The sequence below is a fragment of the Condylura cristata genome, unplaced genomic scaffold, assembly GCF_000260355.1.
Source record: "Condylura cristata isolate star-nosed mole 26May11 unplaced genomic scaffold, ConCri1.0 scaffold00041, whole genome shotgun sequence".
In the NCBI taxonomy this organism is placed as follows: Eukaryota; Metazoa; Chordata; class Mammalia; order Eulipotyphla; family Talpidae; genus Condylura; species Condylura cristata.
The window spans coordinates 2,121,816-2,134,955 of NW_004567142.1; the positions used below are offsets into that span (position 1 = coordinate 2,121,816).

Sequence of the window (13,140 nt, forward strand, 5' to 3'; positions counted from 1 at the left end):
TTTCCAAAAAAATGTATTGAATTGTACCAAATAGGAATGCTCTACTTTTGCATAGCAGGGAAATTACTTTACAGATGAGAAAACAGAAGCCCAGAGAAGGATACATCTTTAAACAGGTTGTATTGCTGGAAAGACAATACCAAGGTTTCTCCTGGGCCATTTCAGTTAATCCTACAAAAATTCTTGAGGGTATGCATGCCTTTAAGAGAGAAGCAAATGGTCTCACAATCCTGCAAAAACTCTGGGAGTGAGACCTTATTTGGGGAGACCCTCACAGTAAAGAAGGTACAGTAAAAAGTGGCTCCTCCCTCCCCTGAGATTACAGTCATCCCTGTACCTTCTTCCTCTTTTAGCCCTGATGTTTGTACATCTCTCCCCCACCAATCAGATTAGAACAGACACTGTGTCCCAGGTTTAGGACTAAGGAGGCCTGTGCAAAGGAGTTGATGGAGGGCTTCGTCCGACAATCCCCTCCAGGACTATTCCTTGAAAACTCCAGATTTAAGACCAATATAGAATGTACAATACAATACAATACAATTGTTGCAAATACTTCCTGGAAAGTAGCACACTTGAGTTGGAAATCAAGGCTGCTTCTCTGTAACAAAGTAACGTAGAACTTCAGACAAGAATAGAGGTTCTGTTCTCACCATTGACCACTTTCTAAAGAGTAACAGCCTATGATCAGACAGTACAATTTCTCAACTCCAATGTAAATGAACAAAAGCCATTTTTGGAGGTTCGAATCCCAACAGGAGCCAAATGATCTTCAATTTGACTTTGCAAGCTATTATGCAAAATTAGTTTTAAAAACCTGACGCAAACATTTCAGATAAAATACCTGCACAATTTTCGGAAAAAAACTTTAATGAGATCAGGTGTTGTTCTGGTAACCAGGCACCCATCCAACATTCCCTCAAGAATGTGGGGGCCCTTTTCCTGGCCATTGGTGACCTTGAACCAAGTATCTTTTTATAACAAGGATTATCTCACCATCCACTTGTCCTATCAGATGGTCCCGGGGCTATATGTGTATTGGGAGTTCTACTTTCCCTCTCAGCTTCTCCCAGCGTGTCTCCCACTTTAGAGGGCCACTGTTTCTCCGGGTGTCACAGCCTCTGGTCTCTGACGTCTCCCAGCCTTCAGCCCCAGACGGACCCGAAGGACTCCCGCGCTCCCGCGCTCCCGCGCTCCCGCGCTCCCGCGCTCCCGCGCTCCCGCGCTCCCGCGCTCCCGCGGCTCCTTTAAGGCTGGCCCCGCCCCGCCCCGCCCCGCCCCGCCGCGCCCCACTCCTCCCGTCCGGGTCAGCGCTGTGCACCGGGCTTAGGCAGGCGCTCGACCTCTGCTCTGCCTGGACTGGGCGGCGGTAGCGATGGCTGGGACCGCCCTGAAGGTCGCCGGACGGCAGCTCAGCAGGCATAGCGGCTCTGGAGCACCCCTCCTCTTACGACAGGTGCGAAGTGGACCGGGGAGCGGGACTACTGGCCCTGGGAGGAGTAAGGGTAGCAATTCTTGGGTCTTTAAACTGGGGACCCTATAAGGAAAGAGAGCTGGAGCCCCCAGAGCTGGGAGCTGAACTCCTTTATTGACGAGGGTGCTGGGGACCCTGCCTTTGGTACTCACTGGTTTTGGGTCCTGGGGCCACAGATTCATGACCCCAACGAAATGAAGGGACTGGGGTTTCTGCTTGTGACCGTTCAGAAAAGAATGGAGTGCAGGCCTGGACTCCCCATTGAGAGGGAGTCCGGTTCTGCTCGCTCTTCAGAGGAGGTCTCACCCCCCTCGCAGATGTTTGAACCCAAGAGCTGCACCTACACCTATTTGCTGGGTGACCGAGAGTCCCGAGAGGCCATTCTGATTGATCCTGTTCTGGATACAGTACATCGGGATGCCCAGTTAGTCAAGGAGCTGGGACTGCGTCTCCTGTATGCTGGTCAGTTTGGGGGCTCAATTCCTGAGTCTGAGGGAGGAGGCACTGGGTGCTGGGGATCCTGGTCCTCTCTGCCCTCCCGGACTTGCACTTGCTCTCTCTTCTAGTGAATACCCACTGCCATGCTGACCACGTTACGGGCTCAGGGATGCTCCGGTCCTTACTACCCGGCTGCCAATCAGTCATCTCCCGCCTTAGTGGAGCCCAGGCCGACTTGCACATTGAGGATGGAGACTCCATCCACTTTGGACGTTTTGTGAGTTAGATGCTGAGTCCCCACGTCAGGGGTGAGGGTGGGGTGGCTTGGACTTGTTGGTCTTAAGGAAATGGGGCGTGGGGGGGCGGGGCCTGGGCTCTTGAAGTAGGAGGGGCTTCGACCTGGCTTCCTGATTTCACGAGTTGGGGCCCTGGGATCAGAGGTCTGGAGGGTGTGTTTCTGGTCTGGCCTCTTAAGTCAACAGTAGTTAAGGAGTTTCATAAGCCTGGGGGCAGCTTATCTTTAAAGGGGGTCTGTCATATCATTAAAAGGTGATCAGGAACTGGAATTCCAGGCCAGGGCTGAAAGCCCATTGTTGGAGGAAGGAGCACCCTGTTGCCTTTGGCTGGGACTAGGGTGAGACCTGGGAAAGGAAGGGTGTGGGGCTTGGTGCAGCATTGAGAGAGTTGGTGCAGGCCCAGCGTAGGCACTCTGAGCTTCTGCTTCTTTAAACATTGCACATTAGGCCTTTGCTTGCCTCATCCTAGCCTCAGCCTGAATATTGCCTCACCCTAGAATAGTCTGAGGGTTCCCACTGCTTCTCATTTCTTTGCCACAGGTTTCCAGTCAAAATTTCTACCCAGAGCAATATGGGGGTCAGGTTGAAAAAAGCCCTTAGAGGGAGGGGAACCATTGGCAAGACATTTTTCTATCAGAGTTGCTAAAGGTGGAGAGTTTGGCTGACTTTGGGGACAGAATACCAGGTAACATGGTGAGGACCCAGCCTCCAGGACAGTTCATCTGATTCATAGGGCTTAGCGGAAATAAAGGTTGTGTGTGGGATCAGAGGATTTAGCTACAGTGGTTACATGCTCTTTATTTTAAGCCTTTTTCTGGAAGCAGGTTTTTTTTTTTTTAAAGGTGTATATTTATGTACATTATACATGGTTACAGTGATTGCAAGTATTTCTTGGATTGAGAAGCTTTAGAGGAATTAGAAATCACTTGAGGTTTTGTGTCAAAGAAACCCCTTGTTAAATTGAGTGAGTGATGTTTTCAATGGACAAATGTTGAAGAACTTAGGTGCATGTTTTCTCTGGCTATCTGAAAATAGAGCACTTCTGTTCAGTATGATTTGGTAGGTGATTTTTGGGTTGGGAATGCTCAGAGTTTTTCCTTATAAATTAATGAGAGGCCTCCCTGGTGGTACAAGGTATGGGCAGCCACTGCAGCACGCTTCATTCTGGCCCACATAGCATAGGGATATATAATGTATGCATACAGAACTGGGGTACAAGGCAGAGGTGCAGGGCCTGTGAGAGGATTCACCAGAGACAGAGTGGGGAGAAGAAAAGACTAATTGATGAAGCACACTGCTGAGGGGAGCAGCGGGTCAGGAGAGGTCTGCCGCACCATGTGGGTCAGCTCCCAGGCGGGGGATCGAACTGGCACTAAAGTGGCTGTGGCTACTTCCTACTGCTATGCTTTAACTTGTTGCGCCACCAGAGAGGGTCCCAATTTTAGAATATTAACTATTTTAAAAAAAATTAAAAAAAAAAGATTTATTTATTTATACAGAACTGCGGTATAGGCCAGAGATGCGGAGGGTGAGAGGCTTCACCAGAGACAGAGTGGGGAGCAGAACAGGCAGATCAACGAAGTCCACTGCTGAGGGGAGCAGCGGGCGGGTCAGGAGAGGTCTGCTGCGCCATGTGGTCTCCTCCGGGGCAGGTGGGAATCAAACTCATGCGGAAGTGGCTTAAGCTTCTCAGTGCTGTGCTTTAACCCGCTGCGCCACCAGGGAGGGCCTTTTTTTTTTTTTTTAATTTTAGAAAATATCTTTATCACTCTGAAAAGAACCTCCTTCCTCATCCCTTAGCTGTTACTCAGATGACCTCCCTGCATTCCCTTTGGTCCCTTCAGTCTGTGCCACTGTTTCATTTCTTTTTATTGCCGAATATTTTATTGTATGGACAGACCACATTTTGATTATTCACTCATGGTTGATTGACACTGAGTTGTTTCCACTTTTTGGTCATTATTAATAAAGATGACCCATAGACATATTTTGATCTGGACATCTGTTTTTATTTTCCTTAGGTATAGACCTAGAGGTGGAATGGTTGGATCATATGCTGACTGTTATCCAACATGGCTGCACCACTTTACATTCCCACCAGCAACATAGATGGTCCATGCTCCTCTGTATCCTGTCTAACATGAATATTACCTTATTCAGTATCTTGTTTCCTTTTTTTTTAATCACAATTCTTTATAAAGCTTTGGAGATGGCACATTTATTTCCTTCTTTCTTATTTCCCTCCCCTCTTTTGAGTTTTTAATTTTAGCATTTTATATAGTAATATGTAACATCACATGCAATATTGTGAAAAGTAGAATATTATAACACATTGCAACTTGGTAATGTTTACACTTGAATTACCGTCACTCATCTGGAACATGCCCAACACCCAGAAAAACTTGCTCACCTCTTTTCCTGGCTACTGACACCACTGTTAAGAGACCATACTCCTGACTTAACTAATATTTAACCATTCTTATATCTATTTAACCATTCCTCTGACTTATCTAACCAATATTATTTAACCATGTTTAACTTAACCAATCTGATTTATTTCCTTATTTTGAAACAGGACCACCAATAACACATGTTCTTTTGTGTCTCCTTCTTTCATGCTCCATAACATTGTGATAGTTATTTTTAAATGTTCTTTATAGTTACCTTAAATGTATGTTACTTAAGGATGTAAATAGTCTACTTGAATGATGTACTCGGCATGCTGAAAAATTATGATAAGAAGCCAGGAGAAGTCTTACTTCTGGAGAAAATATAAGAGAGGGTGGGGTTAGCAAACTTTCTATAAAGACTAGAATAGTGATTATTTTCACTTTTGTAGACCTCAAGGTATCAATTCTGCTGTTGGCATAAAATCACCTCTAGACAATGCATAAGCAGTGGGCTTGCTCCATTAAAACAGCACAGCCACTGAAGTTGGCCAGATGGACCAGTTTTGGTGCACTGGCCAGTTTGCTGGCCTGTAATAAAGCAGTTTATACTCCTCTTTGTGGCAGATCCTGCTTTTGGGCTACCCTACAGAATACTGCCAAAAACTTCTTGTACAAACCTCTAGGTGGACATTGCCCTTAATACCAAAGGAGGGGAGTTTCTGGGTGATAGAAGTGGCATCTATTTTACCTCAGTAGAAACTGAAATGGTTTTTTGAACTAGTTGTACACTTTACACTTAGAGTGGCTCAAATTCATCATTGAATGAATCTTCTGTTTTAATGTTCAATGACTGAGAATTGAATATTTTAGCTTCCAGAGGAATGGATTCAGAAAGTTAGTCTTGCCTGTTAAATATGTTGGTTCAGGGGGGTTGTTGTTCAAGATACTGATCCATCAGGTCCCACTTGAGAGGTTATGATAGAATTGTTTTATAATGTTTGCATTTTAAAAATTATTTGCTATTGAAGTAAATTTTTAAAAAAGATTTCTTTATTTATTTATGCATATAAGAACTGGGGTACAGGCCAGATGTGTGGGGGGGTGAGAGAGTTCACCAGAGAGCGGGGGACCAGAACAGGCAGATGGACTGAAATACACTGCAGAGGAGAGCAGTGGGTGAGACAGGAGAGGTCTGCCATGCCTATGGGTTAGCTTTCTGGGTGGGAATTGAACTCATGCTGCAGTGGCTATGAATCACTTCGTAGTGCTACATTTTAACCCATTGCGCCACCAGGGAGGGCCCTGAAGTAAATTTGTTTCAGTAATTCGTATATTTTAAGAGCTCATAGGTCATCCTCATGTGACCCATGAGAGAATTGCAGTGCTTTCTGCTATTTGCAATTAAATATTGTAAGTTTCCTCTCCCAACATTTCATGTAAAATTCCAAGCATACACAAACTTGAAAATTTACAGATCTACAGTGCACTTTTCTATCTAGACATCACCCATCTTATTTTGTGGTTTGTTTTCAAGCTGTAGATAACAGTACATTGTCTCCTAAACAGAACAATTTTGTTCTGCTTCACAAAAAGGTTTAGGTTGATAAAGTTCAGAGTATTTAGCTGCAATGTAAAAATGACACTCTGGATTTTAAGTTTAGAGGGATAGAAACAATGTATATAGTAATGATATTATATAATGATCTAATAATTCTTAAACAAGATTATAATTTGAATATAGAGCAAAACCATAAACTTGAAGACCAAATGGAAAAGAAGCTGAGAACTCACCTGCCACCAGGGGGCAGTGTGGGCCGCTAGAACTGCTAAGCAAACGCCCCATTGCTTGCCCAAATCCCTTGTGTGTGTGTTTTCAAGCTGATGGAGGTAGTTTCAAGATTTCACTGCTGCAGGAAACAGGTGAAAGAGCAGTGTGTAGCTGTGTCACATATTTGATACATCATGGAAGGGGTGAATAAATTTATTGAAAGAATGTGGGGTTAAGCAAGCCTCTCAGTATCCTTGCAGAATATTTTGCAGCTGACTTCACTCAGATTTCAGAAACAGTTGAGGCCGAGTTAAGTGATATGCTAGCTGTGCTCCAACCACAATTTTTGGTTTTTATTATTGTCAAACCAGCAGTAAATCTACATAGTAGTATAATTAACACCCCTGTCCACTTCAACCAATGCTTACCAGTTACTGACATTTTTTAAACCACATTTGCTTTCTTTTTTCTTTAAAGATTTATTTTATTTAATTATGCATACAAGAGTTGGGGTGTAGGCCAGAGATCCAGGGGTGACAGGCTTCACCAGAGACAGAGCAGGGAGTAGAACAGGCAGATAGACAAAGTACACTGCTGACGGGAAAAGAGATGAGCAGTGGGGAGACGGGAAAGGTCTGCTAAGTTCCTGGCCTGGGATTGAACTGTGGTTAAACATTTTGGTTATTCCTCCCGATATCTATCCACATTTTATTTTGAAACACCTTTTTTGCTTTTTTAAAAATTCAGAGTATGGAAACATACAAAATAGAAAGTGACAGATCCCCTCTTGATCATCAAAAGATAATAAATTTGGGGGTATGATTTTTTTACAAGATTTTATAAGATTCATGATTTTGCTTTGCAATTATTTTGTATTGTATATATATCCTACTTCATATGAATTAGGGAGATCACAGAAAGTTACTGAAAAAAAAAGGTGCATACAGTGACTTAAATAAATCAGTTTTCTCCTCTACCAGGAAATATGGCAGAAGACAGTCACTTTCTTTGGTTGGCTGCACCATCTTTGTGGCATTGTCTTAGTGTTTTCTTCATGGTCACATGGTGGCTGTTGTAGCTGTAGCTATCACACCTTGCCTTCAGAGCCACATGAATAGAAAAGAGAGGTGCCAACTTTTTTTATCAGGAAGAGAAAAACTTTCCCAGAATTCCTTAGGATGAAATCTCTTCAGTCAAGGAACTGTCAGAAGTCGCCCAAGCTACCTTAGGGACTGGGAAAGTATTTTGGGCACACTCAGGCCCCAAACCAAATTGGAGATCTGTGAATGGGGGAGAACAAAATGGATATTGGGTAAAAAAACAGGGTCTGTACGTGGGTGTTCTTCAGTAATCAGCAGGTGGCTGACCTGGACAAGGATGCGAAGTGGTGGGAGGTGCCTCTCTCAAGAGGGAAGTGGGAACTAATCCTAGAAGGAGGGAGTTGTAGATTATTTGTTGTTGTTTTGTAGATTGTTTTTAAAATAAATAAAAAAATAAACCTTAAAAAATAAGATGATTAGGTAAAAATACTTTGTAACCTGCTTTTTGCATTAACTGGATATTAAACATTTGTTTATGTCACTAATATTTGTGTAGAACATCATTAAACTTTGCCTCAATGACATAATGACATAAATTTTAATGGCTGCTAAATATCACATGATAAAAATGAACAAGTATTTACTTTTTGATTTGCAGCATTGCTTTGTATATTAAATATAGTAACCTCAGTTTATATGTCACAAATATATTCTCCAACTTGTTCGTTCTCTTCAAATTTTCTGATGTCATTGCCATTTAGAAACTTCACGTTTTGTTTTTTTTTTTTAAAGATTTATTTATTTGTGCATACAGAGCTGGGGTACAGGCCAGAGGCTCAGGGGCGGTGAGAGGCTTCACCAGAGACAGAGTGGGGAGCAGAACAGGCAGATCGAGGAAGTACACTGCTGAGGGGAGCAGTGGGCGGGTCAGGAGAGGTCTGCCACGCCATGTGGTCATCTCCAGGGCAGGCCGAATGAGCTCATGCGGAAGTGGCTTTAGATTCTCAGTGTTGTGCTTTAACCCGCTGCGCCACCAGGGAGGGCCGAAACTTCACGTTTTTTTAAAGTGAAAACATTGATATTTTCCTAAATGATTTGTGACTTTCAGGGTCACATCGGAATGTTCTTCCCTAACCAGAAATCAGCTTTTCACTTCCACTTTTGTTGTGCTGGCTTATGGTTTTATTGTCTTGCTTTTTATCCATTTGGAGTTTATTCTGGTATGAGGTTTGAACTTAGAACTCTCATTTAATTTTTTACCAAAAACAGTTATCTAGACTCTGGGGTGGGAACTTCAGGGGCTACTTTCACTGGCCTACTGGTGACTATATTTTCTCTCCCTGCCAGACCTTGGAGACTCGGGCCAGCCCCGGCCATACCCCAGGCTGTGTCACCTTCGTCCTGAATGACCATAGCATGGCCTTCACTGGAGATGCCTTGCTCATCCGGGGCTGTGGGCGAACGGACTTCCAGCAAGGTCATAGGCCCCTCTCCCCAGCAGGATGTCCTAACATAATCGTGTATATGAATGTGTCAGGTCATAACAAGTTCATTGCAGGAATGAATGAATGACTGTTCAGCTTTTAGGGAGTCAGATTCAAGGAATTTAGCTACTAGAGTGGTGAGTCAAAGATTGGGGGGCAGTTTGATTCAGGGGGTGTTTGCTATTGCTATGAAACACAATTCCACATAGAACTTATCATACATGGTTTCCAAGGGTCAGGCCTCTGGTCACTGCTTAGCCATGTGATTCTGGTTTATGGCCTCTCACAAGGTTGTCAGCAAATAGCCTGAAGACTTAATGGGGCTGGGGAATCCACCTCCAAGACATGTCCTCAGGACAGGCAAGATGCTACTGCACAGGCGCCTTAGCATGAGGCCCTGCTGGGGGTGGGGGGGCGCTGTCTGAGTGTCCTCATGACTTGGTAGCTGGATGTCTCTAGAGGGTGATCAGAGAGACAGACAAACATTTTGTCTTATTGACCTTGTCTCAGAAATCAAATGTGGTCGTTTCTGCAATGTCCTATTTATTAGATGTGAGTTCTAAGTCAAGGTCAGGGGTAAAATTTAGTCACATTTCAAAGGAAAGAGAATCAGAGGATTTGTGAATATTTTAAGACCTCCATAAAAGGTTTTGCTGCTAGAGGCATGGCAGTGGGGAGAGGTGTGAAGTTGAACTCAGGAGTTTACCTGATCCAGGGCATACAGTAATAGATTGTATGATTTAATGCCACTGGTTTTTTAGATTCTGTGGTTTCATTGATGAGAGTGTAGTGTTACATTTGTAGGGTTTAGCTGCTGGGGCAGGTAGATTCAGGGATTTTACTATACGGAGAGAGTTGAGTTTCAGAATCTCAGGGTTCATCTGCCCTTTCAGTTTATGTGTAAATGTGGGGTGTACACTAGATTGGGGAGATTTAACAGCCTCAAGGGAAGAAGGCCAGGCTAGAAGAGAGAGGAAAGACAGAGTCACATGAGATGACCATGGGCAACACAGTCCCCAGGCCACTCACTTCTTGCTTCCTGTTCTGTCTCCTTATCTCTGTATCTTGGTCTCTTTTTCTCTCAGAGGCCCCTAATCTTCCCTTTATCCACTTTCAACACAGCCAAGGCTGAAATTCATTTCATTTAGGCTGAAATGAAAGGTGGAAGAACATTCCAGAGAGGTTTGCTCCTGCCCCAAATGTCAAGCCAGTGCTTCTTGTCCAAACCATGGCTCCATTGCCTTCTCAGCCCCATGTTTTCAGTTTCTTAACTCCTAGTCCAATTTCTCTGCTTAGAATGCCGTCTTGATATCCCCAGAGTGAGAGGTACAACTTCCTGGTACTTCAGGGGCTCATCCCAACCTTATTTACAGCTGTGCTGAATTTCTCACATTTCTGTAATACTTTACATGTTCCATCCACCTACAACTCCCTTCTCCTTTCTTCTCCAGACAGAAGGGTACTAGCAGGAAATGAATGGGTGGGGCTAATTACAGTGATTATATCCTCCCACCTTTTTCCTGAGGGAAGGGGTTTGGAAGGCTTCTTTTGTGCTCTTGGTCTACTGACCTCTGAGATTTTCTTCCCCAGGCTGTGCTAAGACCTTGTACCACTCTGTGCATGAAAAGATCTTCACGCTTCCAGGAGACTGTCTGATCTACCCTGCTCATGATTACCATGGTGAGGGCTTCTTGAAGGAGGTGTGGGACTTGTATTCAATATAACTTACTTGAGAAGAAGCAACAAACCCAAGTGTTGAATAGACTATACTTCTCAGAAATTCCTCTGGTGGAAAAGATCAACTGTTTCACCTAGGTTTACTAAATGAGGAGCTATAAACTAGGATTCGGAGATTTCCAGAGGGTGTGGGTTTTCCTGGGACTTCCTTAAAAGACTTAGGGAATGGTGGGAACCTACATTTCCTACAGTGTTTGTGGAGGAAGAAAACCAATCTCAGGCACATTCTGGGTAGAGCCGGTTAGTCTCCGGTCAGCAGGGCACTCATGGCCTCTTGGGAAATGTAGTTCTGGGAGGCTCCAGGCTCTGAACTGGTTGACATTGTTCTTCCTCTGTCGGCCACTAGGGCTCACAGTGTCCACTGTGGAGGAGGAGCGGACTCTGAACCCTCGGCTCACCCTCAGCTGTGAAGATTTTATCAAGGTCATGGACAACTTGAACTTGCCCAAGCCAAAGCAGATAGGTGAGCAGTTGGGGGTGTGGACTCCTGGTTTGCTGGAGGAGGGGCTGGACTCCTGGGTGTGAGGGAAGGAGGAGCCTCAGGTACAGAACTCCAGTTTACTATATATGAATGGCTCAGGGTTTGGGGGTCCCCAATGGAGCATGGGACCCTTTAGTTTCATCTTTGGTCTCTTCCTTTCAGATGTTGCTGTTCCTGCAAACATGCGCTGTGGGGTCCAGACCCCAGCTTCCTGACCCTGGCTGTCTGGTACTGAAATTCATTAACAGCGCACTGGGAGGGGTGAGTGGAGAGGAGCCATCACCAGATCTGCTCTCTTCCCCTCCCTCACCAGCCTCTTGAGCTTCTTAAATAAAAAATCTTTTTGTTTTTGCCCTGAATCTGACTCCAGTCTGTTTTCTGGGAGAACAGTTGGGTTTCTAGGCTGAAGTGTCTGGGGTTAGTTCTGGTCCCCAGGGAGGCCAGGGAAAGAATGGGGGAAGGGGAAATTTTCTAACTCACAAGATTAGAAGCAAACAGATCTGGGGCTACACTTCTCATGTTAGATTAGAACGTTTCACCATGTGAAGGCCCAGGTTAAGGTACTTTACTTCTCCAGGCCTGTTTCTTTATCTTTTATAAAATGGAAATAACAAACAACAACAACAATAGTAATGATAGCTGTTGTGATGATACCGTGAGTCTCTTATTTATGAGGTACTTGGCACCTCCTGCCTGGCTGACCTCCAGTCAATATTGACTATTACTGTTACTGGAACCACCTTCCAGGCACTTCCTGGGTTGGAGTGACAGTATGTCTGATGGGTAAGATCTCAGAGCGTTCCAGAGAACAACTGGTACGTGGACTTTCGGTTCATTAGTCACCACCAGCCTCAGTTTCCCTAGCTGGAGTTAGAAATCCCTTTCTGTATAGGTTGCTGTGAGGATGAAATTAAATTAACCAATATAAAGTGTTTAGCTCAGCTCCTGAATTCAATAATCCTTTGTCACATGCCAGTTATTTTCCTGTTTTTGCCCAGAGAGGAAAGGATCAGGCTGGGACCTTCAACCCTTGCCCTCAATCCCATAGGAAAGAGGAGAGGGGCACACTTCCCTCCGTTTCTGGGCAGGTCTGTGACTCAGCGCAGGGCACCCCCTCCCCTTGTCCAGCTCCCCAAACCGGTCAGGGCCCTTCTAAAGGACTAATTAGAGGGGAGAGGCCCCTATTTCCAGTCCCCTCTTCCTTTCAGGATTACCAGGGTTTAGGCATTAGGGAGACGATCATATATAGGTGACCGAGATGCCTGGCAGTCCAGGGGGCAGAAAAGGGGGCGCTGGAGGCGGAGTGTAGGATCTCAATGCTAGGTTTTCTGAGGGTGGGGCTGATGGGCCCGGGATGGCCGGATGCCACGGCCGCGGGCGGGGCAAGCTGGCCGCTCCCTCCTCCCTTGGGAGCTGTTGGACCTGTTGTCCCCCCTCCCTCCACTTCCGGGCTGCTGGGGTGGGGGTCAGTGAAGCCTCTCTCTCCTCCCTCTTCCCAGCCACCTGTCTCGCAGAAACGACAGCGCCTAGAGCGCTAAGAGGAGCGCGCCGAAGTCAGAGCTGGTAAGGGAACCGGGACTGCTGGGGCTTCGGGTGCTGGAGTTTCGGCTTCCTGGGTCCGCGGGGGAGGAAGAGCTGGAGTTCGGAACTTTAGCAGCCGGGAGAAGCCAGACACTTAAGACTCCCGGTTTGCCCGACAAGGGAGAATAGGAGCCCCAAATCCTGGGTCTCTGGGTGAGCCGGGGAGAGCCGAGTTTACAAGAATCCCGAAGTCAGGGGGTGTAAATCCTTAGCACACAAGGGAGGGGACGAGATCGCTCTCGCGTGGCCCAAGCAATTGTGGGGGGCTGCTGGGAGGATCTGGCTGGGTACTGGATTGTAAAGGAGAGGCCTGTACGGGTCGCGCTAAGAGGACCCCGGACTCAAATTCCGGTCCCGCCTTCGGGGCGGGGCGTTCTAGGGTCCATCGAACCCCGCCCCTAGAAACTACAGGCCATGCTCCCGGAATGTTCAGCTTCAGCCTTTGAACTCTTAG

General features: G+C 45.7%; 1 protein-coding gene across 1 annotated transcript; it reads left to right on the forward strand.

The window, feature by feature from the left end:
* The first annotated feature begins 1,280 nt into the window (after positions 1-1,280).
* ETHE1 (ethylmalonic encephalopathy 1) lies at positions 1,281-11,458 on the forward strand. The gene is made up of 7 exons (XM_004694173.2): positions 1,281-1,453; positions 1,789-1,933; positions 2,038-2,186; positions 8,751-8,880; positions 10,478-10,567; positions 10,971-11,087; positions 11,268-11,458. The coding sequence occupies exons 1-7, from the start codon at positions 1,373-1,375 to the stop codon at positions 11,318-11,320; spliced, it is 765 nt and encodes a 254-aa protein (XP_004694230.1). The 5' UTR covers positions 1,281-1,372; the 3' UTR covers positions 11,321-11,458.
* Positions 11,459-13,140: the final 1,682 nt, after the last annotated feature.

Bases quoted from the DNA above. Each gene is read 5' to 3' on its own strand.
- ETHE1 (XM_004694173.2), top strand. From the start codon at position 1,373: ATGGCTGGGACCGCCCTGAAGGTCGCCGGACGGCAGCTCAGCAGGCAT. The intron at 2,187-8,750 runs GTGAGTTAGATG...TCTCCCTGCCAG, and splicing joins CCATCCACTTTGGACGTTTT to ACCTTGGAGACTCGGGCCAG. The intron at 10,568-10,970 runs GTGAGGGCTTCT...GTCGGCCACTAG, and splicing joins CCCTGCTCATGATTACCATG to GGCTCACAGTGTCCACTGTG.